The 27,580-nt window shown below is 33.3% G+C and overlaps 1 protein-coding gene across 2 annotated transcripts in view; it reads left to right on the top strand.

Moving 5' to 3' along the window:
* Adgrl4 (adhesion G protein-coupled receptor L4) overlaps positions 1–27,580 on the top strand; it is a 102,195-nt gene that overhangs the window by 32,210 nt on the left and 42,405 nt on the right. For both annotated transcript variants that reach the window (XM_015490561.2, XM_015490560.2), the window contains exon 3: positions 22,129–22,281. In XM_015490561.2, the coding sequence (XP_015346047.1) occupies positions 22,129–22,281 (153 nt within the window). The remainder of the gene's footprint in view (positions 1–22,128; positions 22,282–27,580) is intronic.

Genomic DNA, 27,580 nt, shown 5'->3' with positions numbered 1-27,580 from the left:
GTTGGTGCTAATTCATTATAGCAAAAGTAAAAAATCAACATGGTAACTGAGAATGTTTCCTTGGGTAGAATATTGTGTAAAGGTATAAAACATCAGTGCAGATATTTTCATTGTTTTTTTAATCTTGTAAAATTTGGAGTCACATTTTTTAAAAAGAGACATTATAAAAGAATACTCAAAGCCAAGTGACATGATTGAGTTGCCATAAATATCTGGAAAGTAGAAGAAAATAGATTATTGTATGATTGTCCTAATCTATCTATGCCTAATCTAAGCAGAAGGTTGTGACTTTGACCCCATTTTTTTTGCAGGAAATTATTACATAATGATTTAAAATCAGAATAGTTACCCAGAAACAGAAATAAAATACAAATTTTTTTCAGTAAAGACAAACTGGACAATAAGAAAATTTATGTACATGCTTGAGAGAATAAGAGGGAGATGGTGTGATGTAGGTTGGCGCTGTGGCTGTGCAGTCTGGGATGGGTGCTGAAGGGAGCAGTGTTTGCAACTGAGTGTGTCCAATATATTGCATCAAGCAAAGAAAAGAGACTGTTTTCCTCTAAAGATTACTACAAATATATTCTTAATACTTAAGTAATGAAATCCAAGCTAACACTGATGATTACTGAAAGGTTTTGTCAGCTGTCCTAATCTTAATTTATTTTTAAAAAAATAGTCAAAAGTCTTCCTGGAATTATTAAAAAGGTGAATTATAGAGCATGAATGTATATGAGAAAAGCAATATATAACAATAAAACCACTTTAGCACCAGTGGATATTTTAATACTTTTTACAAGTAGAGAAGGATAATACAAAAACAGGACAATTTATCATAAACATTTTAAATGACAAATTTTTTGGAACAACATGCATATTTCTTTACTTATGTCTTTTAACAGTTAACAATTTTCATGTAGGATATATCTTATAGCATTTAGGAAAGACTTATATATTACATTTTATTCAAATTGTTATATATATATATATATATATATATATATATATATATATATATATAATTGCTGCAGAAAGTATCTCTTATTTGAAACTTTTAAGTGTAGTCCTAAAAATGTCTTTTAAAATTACTTAGGTTAGCGAGAAAGGTTTAAAAACAATATTTTTAATTATAAACAGAATATCACTAAGAATACTTCAGAACTAAGGGTAATCTCCATATACAGCATATATATGTATTGCCTTTAGTTTTGAAGAATTCTTACTTAATGTTTACACAAATATTTGTATAACCATTACCTATATATGTGTACATATACATATATATAAAGTGGATTAGAAGATGTTTACACTGTTATGAGACTAAAATGAACTATTTTTTAAAAGACACAAATCATTCAGTAAAACTAGTTCCTGATTTAACTCTAAAATATGAACCAAAATCAAGAAGCTATTTTTAAGAAGGTTTTTTTTTTATTTTAAATGTTTTGAAACTAGCTCCTGAGAGGAGAGGGGATGAAGGGCTAAATTAGGAAGGAAGACAAATGGATAAAGCAGAGGAAATGATATTTGAGACAAAAAAAAAAAAAGAAATTCTAAAACCTAAATAAATGTTCCACCTGTCTAGTTTCCTTTAAAACTAAAGAAATATGGGCTTTGCAACTGAAATTCAGCCTGATGTTCATAGCCGAGACGCTTGCACCTGCTCAGAGCAGAGTCAATTGGCAATCTTATTTCTCAACCAAACTTGCCACACTTTGTGGGTCGACTAGAATAGGCAGCAGCAAACAGAGGGAGTTGTACTGTAGCACAAAAAGCATTTGCTGGGAATCACTTGCAGTTGTTATGTTGGCCATGAAAGTTGATATAATTTGAGAAATTAATCAGAACCAATGCTGAAAACAGAATTGCCCAATATTTAGGAAAGTTTTGACAATAAACAGCTTATGTTTTTGAAACCAAATACCAACACTATTTTCTATATCTTTCAAGCAATGAAGTTCATTTCCCAGCATGTTTGGTTTCTAGTTAAATAAATGCACATCCATGTACTAGTAGTGAATGTATACAGTACTTAAGTTTTAAAGGTTATTTTACAGAAATAGTATGATTTTCTCTGTTTCCTTTTGTAAAGAGATATTCTTCATGAGCAGGGTCTTATTCTTTTAAATATTTTTGTAGTTTTCATTAGTTCTAAGTATATGCTAGAAAGCTTATGAATTAATAAGATTCATGAGACCTATTAATTCTAATCTTAGAATTGTATAAGTTTCTGTTTACTGCCTTACTGAAGATTCCCTTATAAGTGTTACACCTAAGCATTCATACTGACATAGGACCCAGTCCAAATTTTTCATTACACTGGTATGGTATGGTGATAAATACACATTTACATGAAAGAGGTAGGTTCCATAACTTCAGCAGTGAGTTAAAAATAATAACTACTTCCCACGTGGTCATTCAAGTTGGACTTTACAATCTGCTGTTTGCACAGCATTAGGCCACCTGATGTTTAGTGGTACTCAATCCTTAAAAATTATTCTAATAATCATTAGTTCCATTTTACAGAAGAGGAAATTCTAATAAATCACATAAAAATCTTACATCATTCTTTGTGACTCTTCAGGCTGGGTTTTTGTTTTGGTTTGGGTTTCCTGTTGGTTGCCTGTTGTTGATATTATTGTACTGTGAGCGCAGCTAAAATGAAGCAAACATTACCACTTCATTAAAGACTATTTCTTTTGGTATCATGTTTATTCATATATTACAAATACTGCTTCATGTTTTCTGGAGTCAGCTTCACAGGGAGATGCAAAATTCAGTTTTGACACTATAATGCTGTGTCCTTCTGTGAGTTGCTCAATATCTCTATGCTTTCAATATTTTCATCTATAATGTGGAGACAATATCATTTCAGAGGTTTGTATTACTATTTCAATGATAGTTAATTTTGCCTAGCACCTACATGTTCAATCAATGTAGTTGTTGTTTTCTCATAAAAGATAAGTGGAAATGGATACAGTAGAATCTATAACATTTTCAACTATTGGTCTTTAGAGCAGTTTTTTAAATGGGGATTCTGGTTAGATTTGTTCTTGGCAAATGAGTTTATTTCTTGCTACAAAATTGTTGAGTTTGTGAAATAAGAAAATTCTCTTTTTGGTTTTCTTACATTAATACTCAATATTTGGGCTCTTAGGAATACTAGAACTAAAGTGTTAGCATGTTGTTCTAGAGTATTTATCTTTCAATTACTCTGCAAGGTTTGCATACTATAAATAAGCAAGCACAAGGAGTTAATGCTCAAATACTTTTTTTTCTAGCATAGTTATAATGGAATGATCAGCTAATTATTCACCTAAATTTTATTCTTAAATTTATACAGACTATAGTTTTGTTGAGTTGTATTTAAGTGCAATTGTTTTTAAATTAAAAAAACAACAATTTTAGGTTTTTACACTAAAAAAGAATCTCCCAAAATATATATTGCATTTTACAAGAACCAGATATTCATAAGCATGAGTGAATTTCTATATTGTGAATAACACAAATTCCTATTTTTAGAGATTAAGATGCTTGAAATATTATGGTTTTACAGTTTTTATTTATGCAAGTCCATTTACAGCCACTCTCATTTATTGCTGAAAATAATTCTGCAGAAATTTTAAGGTGAAGTATTAATATCATAACTTTGTAGGTGAAAAAAGAAACAGACGCAAAAGAGAACTAAGTGATTTGTCCAAAATAAAAAATAACTACTTGTGAATAAATCTAGGACTGGGGTTCATCTTCCCAATTTAAAGTCTTCATACTTTTTACTTCACCAATAAACAGAGTTGTATTCTGATTGCATGTCTCTACCAAAATATCTACTATGAGTCATTTAGCCAGAACCAAGAAGTACCCACTTTCAGTAAGTCTGCATGGAAAACTCATTAGGCATAACTAACTGCTATCACAGCCATCTTTAAATGGACGTTTGAAAGAAATAACTTTGATTCTATAACAGAAAACGTTACAGAAGCAGAAAACACTATTTTATGTGATGAGTTTAACAATATATCAACTAATAAATTGGCTGTCATCTTGCCCAGTGTGAAGATAATGGGGACGAGGACATGTAGATGCCCTTTTTGGCATGTCAATTTTCAATTACCCTGTGACAGCACACAGTGATTGATGAAACATTGTAGAAAGAAAGAGACTTAAATGGAAGAATTTTATTAGCTTTGAAATGATATTGCTAACAGTAGTGCTAGGGGGAAAATAAACATAAAAACATTTTAAGTAGATAGTAGAGATGCAGCCTAATCCAAACTGCCTAGAATGTCCTTGCTCTTTTCACTTACTTTTGCATCATATATGTGAATATAAACAACTTAATTCTAAGGTTATTGTGCGACCTTTTCTTCCTTGTACTTTGATCAAAAATAGTGTCTGAAATAAAAATGAGACAGCGCTAAGTCTTCAGTGGCTTGTCATAAAAGACTGTTATTAAACATAAAAAAATGCAGTAACTGCATACTCTGAGCTAGAAAAGCATGAGAGTGATAAAGAAATGTACATTACAGTAATATCAGGATCACTCTGATCTTGAACATTCATTTACAAGTTGGACAGAGTTTTTGAATCAGTCTCTTTTGCACTTAAGTATTCATATCTCAAGTTATAAAATCAGTTTTACTATCCCATGTTGGGTCAGATCACTGGTCCAGAAAATAAGGCATCATGTCTTTTTCCTGAGTCTGTGCTATTAGTTAAATCATCTGCACACAACCCAGTCTCTAACCAGTGGTATAAGGCTGCAAAATCGTTGGAGGAAAACAATTTTTAACTGTCCCTTTAGGCAATTATTTTAGGGCTGGAAGCCTAATATTTGATTACACTCAGTATCATTTTCAATTTACATAGCTATAAATTGTTCGTACCTTTTTTGAAAAGCAACAATTCTTAAATCAATGAACTATTCTAAGAATTGAAAAAATGTCCATAGGTTGATTATATGCTCCATAAACCAGTATTTCTTTACATACTTTAATTTTTCCCAGAGCCTTGATTTTATGTGCAAATTTATTTTCAGAAGAAATCATGAAAATTTGTCAAATGACTGATGAATTGAGACCAACAAGACATAAATGATAAAAAGAATAGTTTTTCAACATGCTTAAGGTTAAAGGCAGATTTGTTTTAAAATACAAACAAATGTTATAGATAATCCTGCTAGTATGAAACTTAGGAATTTAGTATCCAATATTCATTTTCTACAGCCCCAAAGTAGACCTTAAATCCATAAATCAATGAGATGATTTCATTGCTAAAGAGACCTCAAAAGGCAGAGAAAGACAACCCTGACCGCACCCTGAGAGTGAGAATTCTCCTGTTTAGACAGGGCCTCCTTTCTGGGTTCAGGGGATTTGGGATTATCGAAAAACAGCAAAGGGGTGGAGGCAAAGGGATTATGGATTTGAAATTGCCTATTGAGCATGAAAACCTGTGTTGTAGTTTGAACATTAGAATTCCATACAAAGTTTTAAACAGCTTGTCGATAATAAATGTTTGACATTTTGAGATCTAGATGCAAAGAAAAAGCCTTGATCTCATGGTTTCCTTATTGAACAAGAATTCAACATGTGAATCTCATGGTTTCCTTATTGAACAAGAATTTATTATGTATCTACTAGGTGTCACATATATACTTATTCCTAAGAAAAATATACATATCAATAATTTATGGCCTCTTAACTTGATAATCTCACCATTTAAAACGGAAGACAAATTTATGAAGGGTTCATCAACTTATAAAAATGAAATGATTTTGTACATATCATAATTTTACCTGTTCAATATTTTTAAGAAAAGGTAAACTTTGGCGGTCATGTTTCTCAAGTAGTTTGGCACCACATCTTATAATGAGAGCTTGTTATTTAATTAGTTTTACCTAGTCATAGAATTTAAATATATCCTTACCATTATTGCACTGTATTTTGTGTCTAGTGAGATATACATGAAAGAGCTGAAATGGTTGCCATCTTTGAAGAAGATAACACATTAAAATTTTCCCGTATTTAATGTAGGCAAATGTTGAGGAAAGTGAATGAGTTATTTAGTAGTTATTGAATTAAAATACAGAGAGAAATCAATCATTGAACCCAGGGGAGTAAACATGACCTCTAAGGAGAACAAAGGAATTCAGATTGAGGCATGTCAGAGGCACATTGAAGGATAGTTGAATTAGAGACTGAGATCCTGCCCATGATCTGCTCAGCAAACCCTGTACCATTATGCAGGACTGCTTTTACACAGAAGAAGGGCCCAATTCTCCATATGCTCATCTAGTCAGGAGCCTGAAAACCAGCATCCACCCAGAAAGGACTCACAGTTTTTTAATACTTATGCTGGTTCCATATATGAACATCATGGCAACATGAGGTCTTCAGTCATGTTGCAAGTTTGTTGTACAACATCACAGAAAAGTATTGTCTGGCATCTGCCACATAGCAGTTCACCATCAAATGGTGTCTAACAGTGTGAAACTTAAGACTGAATATAATCTTCTTGTTCACATTATAGTTCAAGACCCATTAGGTAGTTATGCAGTCAATACAGTTGCATTTGAAGCAGTATAGAATAAAAAAAAATAACAGTATACACAATACATATTGGAAGTGAATTTTTAATGAAAAATAAGTTATTTCAATTTATTTATAAATATGCCTACATGTGAATACATAATACACATTTCTTTCTATAGGCCTGTTTTCATTCATTCTGGCTACTATAACAAAATACTATAAACTGGGTAGCTTGGCAACAATGGAAATATATTTCTCATAGTTCTGGAGGCTGGAAAATTCAAGATCAGAGCACTGCTTTCTGGCATCTTCTCACTGAATCTTCATATGGTGGAAGGGGCAAACCAGATCTTTGGGTCCTCTTTTAAAAAGGCACTGCACTCACTCACTGCAGAAGGCCTTGCACTCCAAAACTATCACCTTAGGTTTAGAATTTCAACATGTGAATTTGGCGGGGCTGGAGGTGGTGTGCATAAACATTCATTTCAATAAGGATTGTAAAAAATTCTGCAGAGCATCCTAGGCATCACACAATAGAGTGGAAGACTTAAAACAATAAATATCTCAAATTTCCTTACTCCTCATTTCACACCCAAATGACTCTACCATTTGTATGGTCTGGGACACAGAATAATTTTGTTAGGTCACCCAATAATGTTGTCAAAACCATAATTATCATTTCAAAGGGAAGGAATAGTGTTTACTGGTATGATAATTTTAGAGGTTAGCTATTATTTATAACATATAATAATGTAAAATCATAAACTTCCATGGGCTCAGAGAGCCAAAAATCTGAATTGTCCTTGGAAAATTTAATAACTTTAGGAAAATCATGATACAAACAAATTCTTTTTAAAACAGACACATTATAATTCAATGAAATAGTTCATATAAGGATGTGCACTCAAATAAGCATGTTTAAAGAAAAGTGCAAGAGATACTTTGACCAATCAATAAGCAATGGGCAACAGGAGGAATCATCTTTGTTTTTCATAATGTTCACCTATTAAATTCTAGATATTATCTAAAGTTAGCTAGTAATCTTCAAAAGGTTACATTTAATATTTGCACATTCTTAGATAATTTGTAATATTTTATTGGGCATTTAGATCTTGCTTATTCTTACCATTATATTACCCACATGATATTCTTCTATTTAAGTTTTGCCATATTGAAGCACTTCAGGACAAATTACCTAGAAGATGAATTTATGGGAGAAAAATATGACCATTTTTACATCTCTTGGTATAATATTGTTTATATTTCTGATAGCAGGATATGTGGGTGCTCAGATTATACTGATTCTGGTTCAGTGTTCTCCAAAATCATTATATTCTCCTATGCAGCATTAAAAGAAATTAAAATGCCAAAGTAACATGAATTCTGACCAATGAAATAAAAGGAAATGCAAGTTGAATTTCATTACTTCTGTATGTTTCTTGTTATTTGGATGGATGGATGGATGAATAGATAGATAGATAGATAGATAGATAGATAGATAGATAGATTGACTGATTGATATATGGTTGTCCCCCAGTCCATTCATGATTCTAGCACTGCCTAAGAGGAAAACACACAAGGTCAGGGTAGAGACATGGCTAGAATAAGATATTGAGGATGATATTTGTGAGTTTTAGCTCTTTCTATCTTATGATTCATTCTGATTTTTAAAAATATTTGTGTTAGCCAAGGGTAGTAGTGTTCAGTATCTGTGAGTGTCATGACCAATTTGACTATGAATCACAATATAACAAATCTCTAGCTTAAAAAAAAAGTTTAGAAAATCACATCCTCTCTGATACTCCTGTGTTTCTCTTATACTAGCAAAGCAATAAAACTTCTTTTTCCTTTTTCTCAAAACCATGTTCTTGTTATTGAATTGGCATCAGAGACAAGGACCAAGCCAAAGATCAGTTTGATCAACTTGGTCTTAAACACCTTGCAGGAAAGTATAGCCTAAGCACAGTCCTACATGGACATTTAAAAGGAAAAACATTTTTTTAAAATGTAACTTAAGATGTACACTTGTGTCAGCCCTACCAAAAGTAAGTAAAGCTGGAGGATATGAAGAAAGGGTTCTTGTGTGGGAGTGTCTAATGATAATGATCACAAAGTTCTCTACAGTTGCAAGTTTGTTCTGAATCAATTTGAGCCTGATCTTATAGACCAACAAATCTTCTTAACCACCTATATTGAGTAAACTTGATCTGATTTTCACTGGTACAATATGATTTATTGTCTTTATAGACTGGCTGAAGTACTAATTACTTTTATGCTAATTGCTTACAAAAAAAAGTAATGCTGAGTTGTCTTGTTTATTGTCATCTTAGCATGATTCCTGCCTTATGTATGCCTTGTCCAGTCACCTGTCATCAGCCACTGGGGACCTCTGAACTGCTCTGATGCTGAATACCTACCCTTAGCTGTCCATGCCCCACCTGATAGGGAACAAAGTCTTTAGGTTACTTCCCCCAACTTCAACCCCTTTCAGCAGGAAGCAGTTTGGAGGTGTCATCACCCATTTTCCATAGAAATGGAATCTAGAAATAGACAATGGGGAAATGTAACAGTAGTCCGCTTTATATTTTGTATATAGCCCTTGCTCTCTGCCATTGCAAGTTATTTTTCAAATGGACACATTTTTTTTTCTCTTCTCTCCCTGCTCTTCCCTATCTCTCCTGCTCCCTAATCTCAGGGGAAATAGGATTACCATTTTTCCCTATCCTAGGCATATTTATCTGTCCTTGAGTACACACCCATCATAGGATTAAAGTAATCCAGACTTTGAAGATGGTACCAGAAGATCTCAGAAATGACTATCTCCCAAATTAACAAGTGAATTACAATTTCAGACAGAGTGTATGTGGAATGTAGCCCTTGAATCACCTCTTTAAAATCCCCCTCTTCTTGCTGATGGGCAGAATTGTAGCCTGTGGGACAAGAATCCCCTGTATTTCTCCTTTGCTAGCAAATCAATAAAACTTCTTTTTCTTTTTTCTCAAAAAAAAAAATAGCATTGTTAAATACACATTAGCTATTTTAGCTGATATTTAACATTGCATTTATTACTTTGATTTGTGTTTCTTTGGTTCTTAGTAAAGATGAATATTTGGGGCTAGAGATGTGGCTCAAGCGGTAGCGCTCTCGCTTGGCATGCGTGCGGCCCGGGTTCGATCCTCAGCACCACATACAAAGATGTTGTATCTGCCGAATACTAAAAAATAAATATTAAAAAAATTCTCTCTCTCTCTTTAAAAAAAAAAGACGAATATTTATTTACAGAACAATTAGCTACCTCTGTTTTCTTCTGTGAATTATACATTTATTTCTATTTTTCTGAAGGATATGTTATTTCATTATGATTTCTGATTTCTTCTTTAATCTATGCATTATTTAGGATTTTAAGATTTTATTTTTGTAGTCTAAAACATTAGATAATTTTATTTTTAAAATATTAAATTTTATGCTACCAATGCCTAGTTTAATTCACTATTGTCCATTATTGTTCTATGTTATGCACTTTGAAAAATAGTAATGGGGCAACCTACTTTGTCATGGAAGATTTGAAGAATAAGAGGAAACTAAATTGAATTGAGAGATTTGAAAAGTAAATATTAGTCTCTTGCTTTACTAAAAATAAAAAAATTAACATAGACTTGACTGTCAGGTAAATACTGTTTTTTTTTTAAATAGCAATGAGTCTGATATCAAGAGAAACTTGTTAGCTTATGGAGAAATAAGTTTTGAGTCTCTTTCCTTTTCACGCTCAGATGTATAAGCTGTCAAATCTCTATGAATATATATAAAATGAACAATGGTAGGTGAAGTTGGCATAATCAATGTCAGATTCAGGAAGAGAGTTTGCTAAGGCAGGGATGTCTACCTACCTGAGCTTAAACTGAGTGCTGAGAAAGTTAGGCAAATTTTCAGAGTGATGCAATGTAACAATGAGGATAGAAGTTAAATAGCTAGTTTAAATTAAAAGAAAATGCAAAGTTCTAGTAAATTTTATCCTTAAACAATATTGAATACTTACATGTTATAAAAATGAGAGTCAGTGTTATAATTACAAATTATAGAAGGGAGTATCAGCATGAATTATGTATTGTTGGATACCAAAGTCACTTTCAGGTAATAGTACAATGTAATGTGAAAAAGGATTGCAGTCAATATTTATGATAGGGTAAAGGAAGTACGGTGTAGTAGTATGGATAAATGCATAAATGTTTAGTAATAAGTGTAGATTGGATATAGCTTTTTCCAAAGTATCTTATTATATTGAAGAGTTGTCTTGTGATTTTCAGAAGCTGAAAATCAGGATACCAGGGTTCCACTAATAATTAAATTAGGCTGTCAGTGATATAGATATGGAAAATCCCGTCCACAGAGACACTTCAGAAACTGTTTTAAGCAAATGAATATATTTTGAATATGACTCTTCATATTCATTTCAAGTGATGAAAGAAATAAAAGATTATTCAATAAATGATAATGAAATGACTTGCTCATTTTGGGAGAATCAAATCTCTGCTTCACAATTTACACTGAAGAAAATTGCTTATGATGTAAAGATTTTATTGTAGAAAAAGCAAAGGTAATTTAAAAAGTACTATTGAACGTTTTTATAAGTTTAGGGTGGAAATGCTTTATAAATGTGATAACAGAACAAAATAAAGAAGGAGAAGAAAGTAACAGTTACCTGTAAAAAACTTCTGGAACTTAGGGGGAAAAAAACATACCACCAAGTAGGTTAAAAATAATTTTAAGTTCAAACATATTTATATTATACCAATGAAAGGCAATCATTGATAATTTTTAAAGGCTCTTTTAAGTCAACAAAATTATTAACATATGGGCAAAAGATAATGAAGAGCCATCAGCAGCAGAAGAAACACAAATAAATGACAAATATGTGAAAGGTGCCTGTCCTTTTGATATTTAAATAACTGTCTGAGCACAATTATAAAAATGACATCTTATGTCTCTCATATTGGCTTGTGTGCAGAAGGATGGGAAAATAACCACATATCATAAATTGTTAGATCTAGTCAATATCTCAAGGAGTACTTTGGCCATGTTGATCAAGATTCATTTTTTGGAAAGTTATTTATGTTGTGTTTTTAAAATATCCCTTACTACATTAAATGTTTTTTTCCTAATTGTTGAATTTTAGTAATTATATATTTGGTACCTATTTATGTAATTTCATATTTTTACCAAATGGAATATATAAGATTCAGAAAGAGGAAAATTAAAGTATTACTTCCCTTTTGAATTTCATGTGACTTGTTTCTCTATAGTTACTAGACTCTGTTTTGGCTTCAGGTTATATACTCTTAACTACTATAATTTTTTATAAATTGAGAATTTTTTCAACATAAAATGTCACTCTTTCATTTTAAGTCACTTTCATGACTTAAACCTTAAATTCTACTTTGATGTTACTTGTCTGATTCCAATTTCCTTTGTTTACTGATTTATTTTCAACTTTATTCTAATTTAAATTTTATGTTTATTATTGCCCCAAATTTTCTCAAACACATTGAAAATAGAAAAAAAAATACCTGTTAAAACACAATTAAATATCACTTTGAAACATTCATATTCAGCAAAGTTAATGAATAATGGAAAGTATCAAGTAGAATGTGAGACTGTAGGAACCTTCATGTATCCAGGAGGTAGTGTAGAATGGAGCTGCCACCTGGTAGTTCACATTTAAATTAAGAATTTACATGTCTTTAACACAGTGTTCCCATTTCTTTTATATATTCTTTTATATTAAAAGTGTCTCACACGGGATCATAAGGACATAATATAAAAATCTTAATTACAACATTATTTGAGGTAATGAGAAGTTGTTAGCAATCTAGTTTCTATTACTAGGAAAATAGAAAAGTGTAACACAGTGGATGGAAACTATGGGATATTATAGAAGCAGCCAGCAAAATGGGCATAGATAAATTCTAGTAGGCCTTAGTTTGCATGCAGTATATGAATAAAATGAGAAACGGAACAAAGGCTATTGCAAGCAGTATTTACATGAATTAACAATGCAGAAAAACAAACAACCTAGATTTTGTTTTTAATCTAATTTGATATCTGTGTCTTATAATGAGGAATTAAGTCTTTTCCATTTAGTGTAATAGCTGATATACTTGAATGATATTTTCATTTCACCAAAATTATTTCATGTTAACTATTTTATTTTTACTTTGTATTAGTTTCATTGTCTTTATCTTAAATTTGACCTCAGCTCTCGTTACTTTTAATTCCTTTAGTCCTGAATTTTTTTTGAAACCTCAGGGGGAATTAGCAGTGTCTTTTCCATTTCTATCAAATTCATATTTTTGAAGTTTACTAAAGTTAAATAACAATAATTCCTTTCCTGAGTGTGCTCTACATGCTGACCAAAATAATATGAAGCCACGAGGTCTAGTATGTCCAGGCAATTAATTTCCCCATTCAGGATATATTTTTTAAGAATGTTAATTAGCACTCGTACAGTAGTTCCCCTTATCTGTGGTTACACTTTCTCCGGTTTTAGTCACCCACAAGCAACCATGGTGTGGAAATATTAAGGGAAAATTTCAAAAATAATTAACTCCTAAGTTCTAAATTACATGTCCAGGTGAATAATCTGGGGAAGTCTCATGCTGACTCCCTGAGAATGTGAAGCATCCCTTTATCCAGCAGGTCCCTACCCACCTATTAGTCCACTGGTAGCCATCTGGGTTATCAGGTTAACTGTGGAGGGGCTGCAGGGTTTGTGTTCAAGTACCTCTTATTTTACCCTACTATAGTGCCAGAGTGCAAGAGTAGTGATGCTGGCGATATGGATTTGCCAAAGAGAAGCTGTAAAGTGCTTCCTTTATGTGAAAAGGTGAAAGTTCTAGACTTAAGGAAGAAGAAAATCATAAGCTCGTGTTAAATATTATTTTGAGGTTACTGGAATCTATAGTATAATGAGGTATTTTGAAAAAGTCAATATTCACATAACATTTATTACAGTATATTGTTATAATTGTCTTGTTTAATCATTAGTTATTGTTATTGATCTCTTACTATGCCTACTTGACAAGCTTTATTCTAGGTATGTATTTACAGGAAAAATTGCTAGCATATATAGTGTTCTGTACGGTACACATTTTCAGGCCTTCCACTGGGAAATAGAAAAGTATTTCCTGTGACAAGGAGGGGTTAATGGGTTACATGCTTATAATGACTTATAAATTTAATGTCATTTGAATTTATACATGCAAGGCTTATGGTCTTAACTCTCTTCTTAATCTTTACCATATAGAATTCTGTCTTCTGACTTCATTATTATTGGGATAAAATGCTATCCTGAATATTTCCTTCACACAATGCATGGGTGATTTACTCCCTAAATCTGTGTATTTCTACAAATATCTTTCAATGCCATGAATGAAAGATTTTTTGAGCTGGTAAGAGAATTATAGGGACACACTCATTTTATCAGTGACTTACACATGCTACTCCACTGTCTTTGGATGCTATACGAATCTGATAACTATTCTGTTCTTTTTTCCTTTGTGAACTAGCAACTTTTTTTTTTTGCAACTAAGAGCTTGTAAGACATTTCTATCAATGCTTTGATTTTCCTCACTGAATATGTATTACATCAATTATTAGAAACAAAAAATCAATAAGGCTAATTTCTCAAAAGCAACTCCTAACCATCACTTAAATCTCAGACTGCAAGAGTATTGCTCATCTCAAATATTAAAGTTGATAGATACAAAAGAATGAAAAATTTCAGAATCATTGATTCATAGTTTGAAATAAATGTGTTAGGATTTTATCTAGCCTCTGTGTCCAATGAGCAAGAGAAAGTTTTCTAGTGTATAGAAAAATAAGATTTTTTTCCTTTCCATTTGCCTCCTCTTATATTCAGTTTTGCTTGTTTTTATAATATGTGTGCATTAATAGTTCTGACAAAGAGAAGACCAAAAACGATACTAGTATAAAATGGGAACATTTTCTTAAGTGCTGCATTTCCCTCAGAAAATGAGTAATTGCAAAAACATCAACAGAGACAATTCTGTGCATGTATTGTTTGTTTCCGCTCTCCCAACCCCTGCCTATGCATCCTTTTCAAAATCTGATCCATAGTCAAGGCATATTTTTCCTTTCAAAAAACCCTCAAAATAATACTTTGCAGCTTCAAACAGTTTAAAAATCACGTTTCCACTAAAGAAACTTAAAAATAATAATACCCAACATAAAAACTTATTCTTGTGTGACTCTTCTTTGTTTACCTTGATCATCATAACATTTTTCACCTGCTCTGTCTCATTTTTCCTTGAATACATTGGATGGACTTATTAAACCCAGGGTCAAGAATGTGAGTTCATACTCTGTGCTTTATACTCGACAATGGAAAAGTGGGAAGTATTATTCCCTTCAATACTGGACTGGGTTTTCATCTGTGTTCTTAGTTACTCCTGCCTATGTGAATTTATACGGGAGGAGGGATAAGTTAGATGCGTATCGTTCTTGTATTTTTAAAGATTCAAGTGCAAAAGAAATTCCTAGAGGAGAATAAAAAAAATATAATTCTGTACCTTTCTTTGTCCCTTTCTTTGCCTTTTATAGAGGATGCTAGAGACATCAGTTCCATGTGGAAACAATAACTCCATTACTTCTCTTAACTGATTGAACCCATTCTAGTTTCATTGTAGTTCTCCTTTTTTCTGTCCCTTATGCTGACCTTTCTTCCCCCCTTATCTCTTCACCTACATGTGTACCTTGGTGTTCACCAAAAACAAAAGGAAACAAACAAACCAAAAACAGATAAAACAAACACAAAGCCACAGGAAGTACAAAATTAAGAAGGCTAATAATGACGATTTTTCTAAGTTCATTGGAGATTACTTATCAGAGGATTTCCAGGGCTATTGAAAACAAATGAGCCCAGCAAGCTGCATGGGGGAGAAAAAAGAAAAAGAAAGCTTTCTGCATTGCTCCACCTTTGACATAGAGGGCCTGTTTCACAAGGAATCACATAATGGTTATAGTCATTTTAGTGTTCAAATTTACAGAGCAATACTGGCAATCATGTCCAGAGGGAAAAGACAAGAGTGATGCTGCTGTTAAAGTCTCGTGGCTTTCAAGTTGTTATAATCAATTTGAGCCTAGCCAATATCTCAAGTGTTAGGAAAAAAAGAAGGGAATATTTTCTCTTTTTAAATTATTTTTCCTTGTCTTCAGTCAATAGATTGAAAAACAGAATACAAACTAAAGTCTTACTCAATTTTTGGAATACCCAGGTCTTATAAAACCTACAAAATTCTGATTTAGTAAACATAGAAAGTAATGTAACCATATGATTGCCAAAAGAGTGCCATTTCTAGGGAGCCTGGTATCACTCGTGAATTTGGAGAATTAGATGCCCATTCTAAGTATCTTATTGAGAAACACATTTTTTGACATAGTACCCTTCACTCTAGAATGCTAACAACAACAACTTTGTCTTTAAAGTCAGACTAAGTATGAAACCTGTGTTCACCAGATTCTGTTTCTACACTAGCATGATTTAGCACATCTGAGATTGGTTTTCTTCATAAGTAAAATGGAGAAAATGTTGAACATTGTGTTATCTTAACCACTGAGTAATTAAAATGTATCATTTAGAAGAGTACCTGAAAAACAAGTTCCCTTTTTTTAATCAGGTTATTGGGTATAAATCATGCTGATCCAGTTGTTGATATAAACACAAGGCAACTAAATGAGTAACTTATACCAATTACAGGAAGAAGCTGCCCAAAATATACTGGGAGAGGATATTTGAAACACACACATCTGTTTATTATTTCAAACCCCCATGAATATCTTATCAAAATGGTTCAGCTGGGCTGAACCATGTGGAACCCTAAGGATTCTTCGAGCCAATGCTGAAAACACACATAGGTGAAGGTGCTTCTTTGATTTATTTTCTCTACCCTCACATCATCGTAGCCTCAGTCCTTTGTACTTAACAACAATTTGGTTTGTGAGAAGAGGCAAACCCAAGGAAAAAAACCTACTAAGAACAACAACAGAGTGGGAAGGAAAAACCTAAATGCCACAATGTCCTCAGCTACATTCTATTTAACTGAGATCGAAGGAGGAGTTGGAAAGAGAATGAGCTGGTTTCTCCAGAGATAAATGTAAAGGAAACGAGCAAGCTGGCCCCTAGCACTGGAGTGAATCCCCTGTTCTTGAACTCTCTCAAGAGGAGACAGCTGATGGCTATGTGGTTGACTCTCCAACAGTTAAGACTTCTATCTAAATGTCCTCAACTAACTGAGGTGCCTCCCTTCCTTGACAAAAGTGACCTCACTATTTTAATCTGCTAGAAATCTCCTCCTTTGCTTCTCCCAGTCTTGTTAGTGGTCAATGCATCCACCAATCCCTTCCGCTTAGAACCTGGAAGCCATTGCTGCTTCTCTTTTCTCTCCAGCCAACTCAAAAACCCAGTTAATCTCTAAGACACACAGATATTTTAAATGTTATTTTATTATGAAAAAAGTCAAATAGACAAAATAAAAATGTTTGCATTTAGCCATCATCCAGATAGCACATTTTCAATTCATAGCTATCTACTTTAATCCTACCCACTTACTATCTCTTTCCAAATCACTGAATTTTAATGTCTAAATATTGATGAGGTATAGCCTAATTCTTCTTGACTCTGCCTTGATTAGTTCCTCCACATTCATATGTTCTATCAAGTTTGCCTTTACCTGACTCATAGTTTTCCTTAGATTTTAAAAATTGTTTTTGAAGCTCAAATCCATCATATTTACCATGTAAAATATTTTGATAGACATTCTAGACCAGATCCTCTAAATATAGTTCCAAATTCCTAGTATGTGTTTTCTTTCAGTTTGACCATTCTTACTTTCATAGAATTTTTGCTTGATAGTCTCTAGGCTCAGACCCAGTGTTCAACAATAATACAATTCCTAAAGTCCATCAAGGCTTTGAGTAAACTCTTCCCTTTGTTCCTCGATCCTTTTCTTTGCCTAAACCCTTGCTTATACTGAAATGCTTGGCTCAAGCATCACTTTTTAAAAAACTTTTTTTCTTAGTTGTAGTTGGACACAATTCCTTTACTTTATTTATTTATATTTATGTGTTGCTGAGGATCAAACCCAGCACCTTTCACATGCTAGGCGAGCACTGTACTGCTGAGCCACAACCCCAGCCCCTCAAGCATCACTTTTTTCTTGTAATCCTTCCCTGCAAATAATTTTGACTTTTTAATACTGAACATGACCTGAATAAACCATTCCCTTCTCTGAGTTTCCACTCTACTATAAATGCCTCTTTTATTTTTATGTATACATTACAGTATAATAATCTGGGTCTTTGTCCATCTTTTCCAGTAGCCATGGATCCCAATAAAATAGGGGCTCTGTGTGCATGGCTTTGTTCCTGCCTTTGTGCTGTGGCATCAGACCCCTCTCTACCTTATGATAGCTACCTTCCTGGCATACTGAGTTGAAATCCCTGGTTCCCAAAAAATTCTGGTCCTCGGGATATGGCCCAATTTATTCTTGGGTAAACAGAAGAGCAGAACAATAGGGGAAGACTTTTGAACTCGCCCCCAGAACCAGCAACTTTGAGACATGCAAGAGGAGAGGTTGAGATCTCCAAAGAGACCCCATGTGCAGCATGGACCAGGCAGGGCACTTAGAGTTTGACTCCACCAGGTGTCAGGCAGCAGAAGATGGGTAGCTTTTGAGACTAGGAAGTACACCTTACCTGAAAGGTCAAAAACTGTTCAGCTCAGTGTGTTAGACACGAGCCAGGAAGAAATTTGCTGAGAGAATGCCAAGTGCCAAATATTTCTTCTTATTAAGTTTTTGATAACATTTTAAAAATCTATCTCCAATTTAACCATATTAGAGTGAATTTTTCAAGAAACATCTTAATCTAAATAAGCATTCTATAATCCCTCCCAAAATTACATATAGACTTACTTCAAGTAGGTATTATGACTAGGAAATTGTTCTGAACATTAGAAATAAGAGCACAAAAGAAGAGGGCTTTTATTTTCTTATATTATACCCATCTAAAGAAACTTTCTCCTTGAAGCTTAATTATCACAAAGCTGGACACTGGAAAGTTTAATGCCATTTAAATAATTCATATTTATATATTACTTCACAAAGATAATTTCTTGCCTATCTCCAGTATCTTGAGGGAAGTGAGGTTACGTTCAGATAAGTGGTATTTTACTGAACAAGATTTCACTAAGACCATTGGGAATATACCCATATTATATATCCATTCCAGAAGATTGAGAGATAGGAAATATTTTTATTTCCAAATTCTCAGTAAGGAAACTAAGAGGTCAAGTGTCCAAAACCATGCAGTAAAGAGAGACAAAAAAAAAAAAAAATCAGTATCAATCATTTTTTTCCCACCTATTTTTACTCGAGACTAGTAAAAATATGTTGGAGTTAAATAACATATTCGTCTGTTAATTTATTTTTAGAAACATAGTCAGTCAAATGATATAAAGTGCTTCATTTTCTTGGACTCTGACCAATACTTCAGACCTGCTGAGTCTTTTTCTCTTCATTTTTACATATCGTTTTGCAACGATAGTCCACAGGGATGCAATCCTCATCGTTTTCTATATTACCAATAACTGATCTGAGAGCACAATTTCTTTCAAAGTTTAATATAAACTTCTCCCAGTAATCTGTGAAGGGACTCAAATTTAGAAATATAAATGAAAACTTTTATTTTAATAAAAACTCAATTATATGCATCGGTGTTAACTTACCTTTAGAATGTGAACTCTGACAGGAGGGCACAGATCCTGACTTTCTGATTAATTTTTACTTATTTCCCAGTATAGATATTCACATTTGGGAATTGGGAAATTCCATAAATATTTGAGTAACTAGATGATTGAATCAAACTCAATGTGGGTGAACTGTTTTTCTTTAACCTGATTTAGGTGCTCGTGTTCAATTTGTGAGTCACTCTCAATTAATTTTATGAACTTAATTTAGATTGAATGCTTACATACATATAGTCAAATATTCATATTATATAAATATATATATTTCTACTTTCTGAATGTGTAGAACAGATAACTAAATACATAATGTTATTAAAAATATTAACTTTTCAGCATTTTATTGTCATATTTTTAGCAACTGGTTTTAAATTCCTCCATCCTCCATATACTGTTTTGGAGAAGAAAAAAATCCCTGGCCAAATACCAAAACTGAGTACACTGTTTTTAAGAAGTCTTTGATCCTTTAGGTGAGGTGTATACTTCCCAGTCTCACAAGCTACCCAACTTTAAGTTACCTGCCTGGTCCATGATGCACAAACTTTGGCCAGTTCAAACTCTGCTCTTACATGTCTCAAAGTTGCTGGCTCAGTGTGTGTTTGAGGAGGAGGGGGAGTTCAAAAGTTCTCTTACAGCTCTGCCCCTTTATTTACCTATGAATAAATTGTTACCATATCTTAGGGACTAAAATTTAATGGGAAAGGAATTTCAATTCAACTTGCCTGGAAAGAAGCTATCATAAGAGAAAGAAGTCTTATGCTACAACCCTCCCCCCACCACCACACACATACACACACACAAAAAAAAAAAAAAAAAAACTTAAATGTGAGGTCTACGCTAGCTCTGCTGCTCTGCTTCATTTTCTCCTCCATTAAGATAATACCTACCTTCTAGAGCTTAGGTAAGGATTAGGTGAATTAATATTTGTAAAGGATTTGGAAAAATCTCCAACTCATAGCTGTATACTATATATGTGTCATAGCCAACCTCCGTATGTATTAAATGCCATATAACTCACTCTTTAAGAAAATAAATTTGATTTGATTAAAATGAAGAATAAACATTCAATGAATTTTCCAATCTTGACCTATTTGTATAACAAAGTCCTCCATAGTTTCACTCTTTGCTTTCAAATTAGGCCTCCAAGGCATTCAGAAAAGTCTCAGTCATCCTATGATCATAACTTTGTCCAACATTGTTCTTCCTCAGTTTCACTCTTTCTCTCTATTATGTGTCTCATATTGTTCCATTTAGGTCTATCAGTTTCTTAGAGCTGCCATAGCAAATTACCAACAATTTGGTAGCTTAAAAGGCAACCCTTTATTCTCTCACAGCTTGGGAACTGGAAGTCTGCAATCAAGAAGTCAGTCGGCTGGGCTGTTTTCCTCCAAAGTGTACGCAGAACAGTCCCTCCTAGCTTCTTTCTAGGGTTCTAGTGACCACAAGCCATCGTTGGTGTTTCTCAGCTTGCAGCTGCATCACATCAATCTCTGCCTGTCTTCACAGGGCCTGTGCCGCAGTCCGGCTGCAGCAAAATAACCAGGGGGTGACGAATAACTTGTGTACGTTGATACAGCAGGAGTAGGAGCCGTTTATTGCAGGACAGGAGCAGTATTTATACATTCCACACAGCTTATCTAATTAGCATAAACTAGATACATCAGTCAACCAATCAGGAATCTCTACACCTAATGGCTCGGTTTTGTTACTTCTCAAACCACTCCCTCTGACATTTTGCCAGGCACCATCCAGACTTGTTTACGAACTTTAACATTCCCCTGGCAAAATGCCAGGTGTTATTTTGACTTGTTTACAGACTCTAACAGGCCTGCTTCTGTCCAGATTCTCTTTCTTTTATATGGACACCAGTCATTGGATTAGGACCCACCCTAACCAGTATGACCTCATGTTAACTTGATTATATCCTGAAGGTACTATTTCCAAAAATAGTCATACATAAGAACTTTGTGGGATTAAGAATCGAACATTTCTTTAGGGGAGACCCATGCAGCCTGCAACAGGGTCTCATATCATGTTAAAATGTTCTTCTTCTCCAGTCCATTTTGATCACTTCTGAGAACATATTTTCTTATCTACTTATTTCATAGATAATATAAATATGCTTTCTGATTTTTAAAAAGGGTTTCTGAATCTGTACCTTTTCTGGTAAACTTTAAAAATGTAAGAGTAAGGATCATGGTACCATGATGGTTCCTTTCTATGTGTGTGTGTGTGTGTGTGTGTGTGTGTGTATGTGTGTGTAGAGAGAGAGAGACACACACACACAGAAAGACACAGAGAAGAATGCATACATTGTGATGTATACAGTGCTGAATAAATGCATTAATTAATAAGAGAACCAGTAATACAAAATTATGCTACAGAAAAAAAGATGAAAATAAATACATGGTAGAGTATGTTGATTTATAATCTTATGGCATTCTTTTGAATTAATACAAAGAGTATTATAAAATCATATTTGAGTATATATTTATTGATATCATTATAATTAAATAACAAAATTTTAAATATTACAATATAGATTCAGTAGTCAAATTTAGTGCTTTTGAAAGAAAAAAATACCATTTTCCTTTGCAACTATAAAGAAAGCTTTACATTATAAACTATGTATGGAAGGTGAGGTCTTCAGTATTTTCTTTGAAATAAATGTTGCTTTATCTTTAACCAGTTAATAGTAAGAATTCTCAAATGGTGATGGAAAATAGTATGAATTCCATGACAACTATAAGAAAATAACATTTTAAATTGATATATCCACAGATGATAATGAGTGTGGAAATTTAACCCAGCCCTGTGGTGAAAATGCTAACTGCACTAACACAGAGGGAAGCTATTACTGTATGTGTGCCCCTGGATTTAGATCCAGCAACAACCAAGACAGGTTTATCACCAATGATGGAACCATCTGCATAGGTAAGTTCAATTATCTAACATAACATTTTAACCTGTCTATTACTGCATATTTTCTCCAGAGATTAAACAATATTTAAACTAAATTCTGCTGGATTAAATAATATTTGAACTAAATTCCCTGATTGAACCCTAGTTGATGAATGCTTTTAGAAACTTCATTTTTTCCTTATCAGTAACAAATCCTTATTTATCCAAGAAATTAAGAAGAGGAACTATTTTCAAAGCATATTCTCTAGAGACAAAAATCTTTTAACTTTGAGAATAATAAGTCATCCTAATCATGTTTCTAAAAATTACTCAATTTACTGGCTGATAAAATTAATTATGATTGATAATATGAAAAATTAATAGACAAATTGAGATCCTAAGAAATTAATCATACTATCAAAGAAAAATATGGGACTGGAACTCAGGACTACATATGCAAATCAGTCAGGAATAATATGATGCTACTTTACATAGTTAGATAAAACAGAGGTATTCAAATTAGTCTAGATCACACTAAAAAATCTTTGATTTTTGCTCTAATAAAATCCTCATCAGCAAGCTAAGAAGTCTGGCAATATTAATAGTAACACATGATAAGTTAGGAAACAGTAGTCAAAGAAAATTTATCAGTAAAATGTCTGTTTCAAAGAAATCATCCAGTCTCATGTACCTATGCTTTACACTTTCTTATGCAAATAGGAAGATTTTAGTCTCTTCATTTTATAACCAAGGAAAGTGAAGGGCTACTCCAGTTCACACATTTAAGATAAAGGGAGGACTAGAATCACAGTCTTATATCTAGAAATCCATTATTCTTTCCACAGGAGACTTAAATAGCTGGGCCATTTAAATCTCACACTGAATCATGTAATATAGTGGATCAAGCTTTGCAAGGGCATAAAGGATTTAAAATATGAGAAAATAATGCTATTCTTATTGAACAATAATTTCATCTTTAATGGTTGCAGAAAATGTTTTATTGGAATACAGCATTATGATGTATTTAGGATCTAGGAAATCTATGAAGTACTGCCCAGAAAGTTTATAGTACCTTTCTATTTGCCCTCTCAAGCCTATATTCTTGTCTCTTATCTGGATAGAATATCATAATGCATTTGCCCTTTAATAATTACATGCTGATTATGTAACTCTGTAAATTTAGTAGAAATGTTTCAATTAGCGAAGAAGCCCAACTTATTGCATCTCAATCACTGTAATTTAATACGATTTTATCTATGCGTTCAATTTTCTAACACCTCTTGTCCCTAGAAGACATGTGTCTTCATCTGATCATTTTTATTATTAATATCACTCAATTCACAAAGGGATATATTTCTCCCTTCATATTCCTTATTAAGTGAAGAATTCCTGTTGTAGAAGAAACTGAATCCTAGACAGCAGAGAAAATACACACACACACACACAAAAAAAAAAAAAAAATTGAATGCCAGCATTTTAAAGAGGTGTACTATATTTATAACATAAGCCATGTTTCTTCTCCCAGTATTCATCTCTGTTGAGATCCTGTGGAATGACCCTCAGTTTCTGCTAATTCCCTTTTTAGTTATTTTAAGTAGTCAGAAAACACAACAACTATATCAAAAACCAATACCCAGTTCCGAGTCCTTCTGTTGCTACCTGCTTTGTTTGATGGATTATTCAGTGGAAAACTCATTCTCTGGAAAAAAAAAATGTTATTTCTCACCATTTTCTGTTGTCCTTAAGGATTAAGCTCTTTTGAGAAGCTGTGCTATTATTTCGTCTTTTGCCAATCGGTAGTGATATTTTTTGTGCACAATGATAATCCTCAGGGAATTTGAACAGAGAACCATAAATCCATTTGCTTTTTACATTAGTTTAACACATTGTAGTGTATTGCTTTTTGATTTGAAAATTTAGCAGATCCCCAAATTTGACAACTCTAGTAATTAAAATCTTTAAGAACCTTAGTAAGTTGAAAATGAAAGACTCCAATTTGGGGCAAGAAAAGACCCAAGTGAGATTATTTACCTTTAGTCCATATGCATATGATATTTTCCACAAATAGGATAATTTTGTCACAGAGGCTGTGGGTGAGATTTAACACTGTGCATATTTTTCTTCTCCTTGGAATCACAGCAAAACAGAACATCAGATGCCCAATTTCTAAGAGACCTAGATCTAGATCAGCATTTCACAAATGGTGAAACTGAAGCATCCAATTTTAAGTGACTCCCAAGGCCCAATGAGTAGAAGCCACGAATTCTTTCTTTTTACCCTGTGCTTTAGAGCAATGTTTACCTCTTAATTTGTTGTGGACTACTTTCTATGGGTATTCTATGTAATTGTAGATTTTTTCCTAGTATTGGATAATATTAAAATTAAATTTGGTCTTTGTAAATTATTTCCAATAATTTTATATTTTTATATTTTCTTTGCCACCTAAAAATTATACATTATAAAACTCTATCATTAATAATAAGTATTATATGATCATAACCAGGATATGATAATGTTTTGAAAGACAATTATGATAAAATACTACTGGGTTGGCTAGTTGTAAGCATGAAAAATAAACATAACCTTATTAATGAAAAATAGTAAATGAATTATGATTGTTAGTGATGTGCTTGCACTTAGTAATATTAAATTATTAAACGAAGTCAAGTGATAGATTTGATAGTAGGGAAGTGGGTCAATTACTACACCTGTTCTGTGAATCCTAGCTTGATTAAAATAGTTACATCATTGCAATTTAGCTTTCATTAAGATGGAGGAGTGGGTTCTCTTTCTCTTATAGCTTTGGGGATTCCGGGACATGTCAACCTAGAAATAAATGCATTAGCAACTTGTACTGCCAAACCTACTTATTAGGGTTCCTACTCTGAGAAAAACACACGTGAATAGAATCATTTGTCCTGATTTTCCAGTTCCAATGTCAGGTATCTGCTGTATCCTAGACATTACTACAAGCACCCTCACCTGTATTTCCACATCTGTTATAAAACAGCACTCTTTTGAGTTAAAAGTATTTCTTTAAAGTATTACCCAAAGTCACATAGCTAGTAAGTGTGAGAATCCAGTATAAATTAAGGTCTTCTATCTAGTAAACTCAGTGCTTTTTCTTGCAGAAAGGTGAGACCACAGTAGATTTTGTTTTTTTTAGGTTCAAGCCATTTAGGCCCTGCGAGAGATTGAAAGAGAATTAAGTGATGATGTTGCTGCAAAATGACAAGTTATATTCCATTTGACCACACCAATGTCATCCCTTTATGACATGGGATTTTTTTTAAAAGAATTTTGGCTTCTTTCCATATTATCAGATAAAAGGGGGGCCTAAAACAAGATGCCAAGGATAGATGAAGCTCTTTTGACAGGCACATAACCAGTTGGGGCAGTTAACCCAACACTACTGGGTTAAACTCTAATAACTCTACCACTGAGGCCCAGAGTGATTACATCAAATTCAATAAGCCTTACTTCATATTTTAGTAAAACATTATGGAAACAAAAGCATAAATCAGGCAGTAGATGGAAAATCATTGCTTTAATGGGAAACTTAATAGTTAATCATAAAGTTGAAGTTAAAATATAAAACTTTGCTAGTGTCTCAAGATATTGCTACTACTACTACTGCTCTCATTATTATTAGATCACCATATTGTCACTTGATGAATTCAGAGGCTAAATGCCCATTTGATGCAAGTTACTGGGATATCAACCAACCAGGTGGGTAATGATCAGGGTGCTTGAACTAAAGCTAACACCCCAACTGAAACCCCAAGGGATATAAGGAGGCACAGGGCAAAGCTGAAACAGAGTCAGTTATTACCGTCAAGGTCGTGTGTATTTAAACCCAAAGTACAAGTGAGTGGATGGAAATTGAATTCATATGGCCAAGATTTGTATGTTACTCAGAAATTGGATTTGGGATGAAATTATTAAGAATGTTGCACATTTAAATAAATGGTTTTGGAACTGAGAGAAGTCAGCACCTCGTTTATAGTACCCATAGAAGTCATCTAAAACTATATAACACAGGTATGCAAAGAACATATTAATTGGTTCACCCAACGGAATATATTGTGCTATTTATGATACTTCATCCATCTATTAACAACTTCACTGGGGTGTTTTTCCAATTGGGGTGCAGCAGCATGTGTTACTTTCAACAGCTGTGCTCCAGGAAAAAAAAAAAAAAAGACCTATCCTGGCTTTAGTTCCATATTTTTTTTCTTACTTCTTTGACCTAATGAAAAATAATAACCCTAGTCTGCACCCCCATCTGCACTGGTTTGGTCTTTAGCCCAGCCAAGAATGCTTTTCTTGATAGTTCTCCATAGCCCCAGAGTCATAGTCAACCTGTTTGTCTCTTACTTTATTTCCTGTCCATTCGTTTTTGTGGGGCAGTTGTTTCTGAACACACATAGACAGACATAAGGGAAAGCAGGGTGAAGAGCCTACAGCAGCACTCCAGATTCTTTGGGTGGAGTGCACTTAAACTTCTACATGGTCTAGATCATGAACTTGCCAGAAGAACCAGAGGATACTAACCTTTAAAATTGAATCCCATCACCTTTCTAGCTAATGGAAATTACTTCAAGAATATAGAAGAAGTTTTGCTGTCAAATCTGGACTTTAGTGGTATGAGTATGGTTGTTTTTGTCTTATCGCAATTTCAAGTGATAAATTAGAAACAGCTGCATTTAAGATAACCAGCTAGATGTCACTTTAAATTACTTCTGTTTAAATACTGGTAAACACTGTGGTTTTTTAAAGATCAAATTGTAAATTTAAAGTTACTGGTTCATTCATTATTAGAAAATATCTCTAAGAAATTGCAGCTGGGCTTCTAAACACAAAAGCCTTGGCATTGAACCGGGCGTGGTGGCATGTGCCTATAATCCAAGCGGCATGGGAGGCTGAGGCAAGAGGATCAGGAGTTCAAAGCCAGCCTCAGCAAAAGCAAGGTGCTAAGCAACTGAGTGAGATCCTGTCTCTAAATAAAATACAAAATAGGGCTGGGGATGTGATCCAGAGGTTGAGTGCCCCTGAGTTAAATCCCCCATTACCTCCACACACCAAAAAAAAAAAAAAAACCTTGGCATTAATTTAAGACTAAACTACAAATAATTTAAAGTATATTTTTAAATTTGTTTTTTTTTTATTAAATTACACCTAAATGTTACATTTCAATGATGGAAATTATTTAAATGACTGTGTTGATGAATCATTGCTATTCAGAAAGCAATTTGAGAATTTGGCCCATGAATGACATTTTCAGTACACAGTGAAAATGAATTGGCCAAATTAGAGTTCAAAAATATGTTGT

Source organism: Marmota marmota, unplaced genomic scaffold, assembly GCF_001458135.2.
Source record: "Marmota marmota marmota unplaced genomic scaffold, marMar, whole genome shotgun sequence".
NCBI lineage: Eukaryota > Metazoa > Chordata > Mammalia > Rodentia > Sciuridae > Marmota > Marmota marmota.
This window is presented reverse-complemented; position numbering and strand designations above follow the sequence as displayed.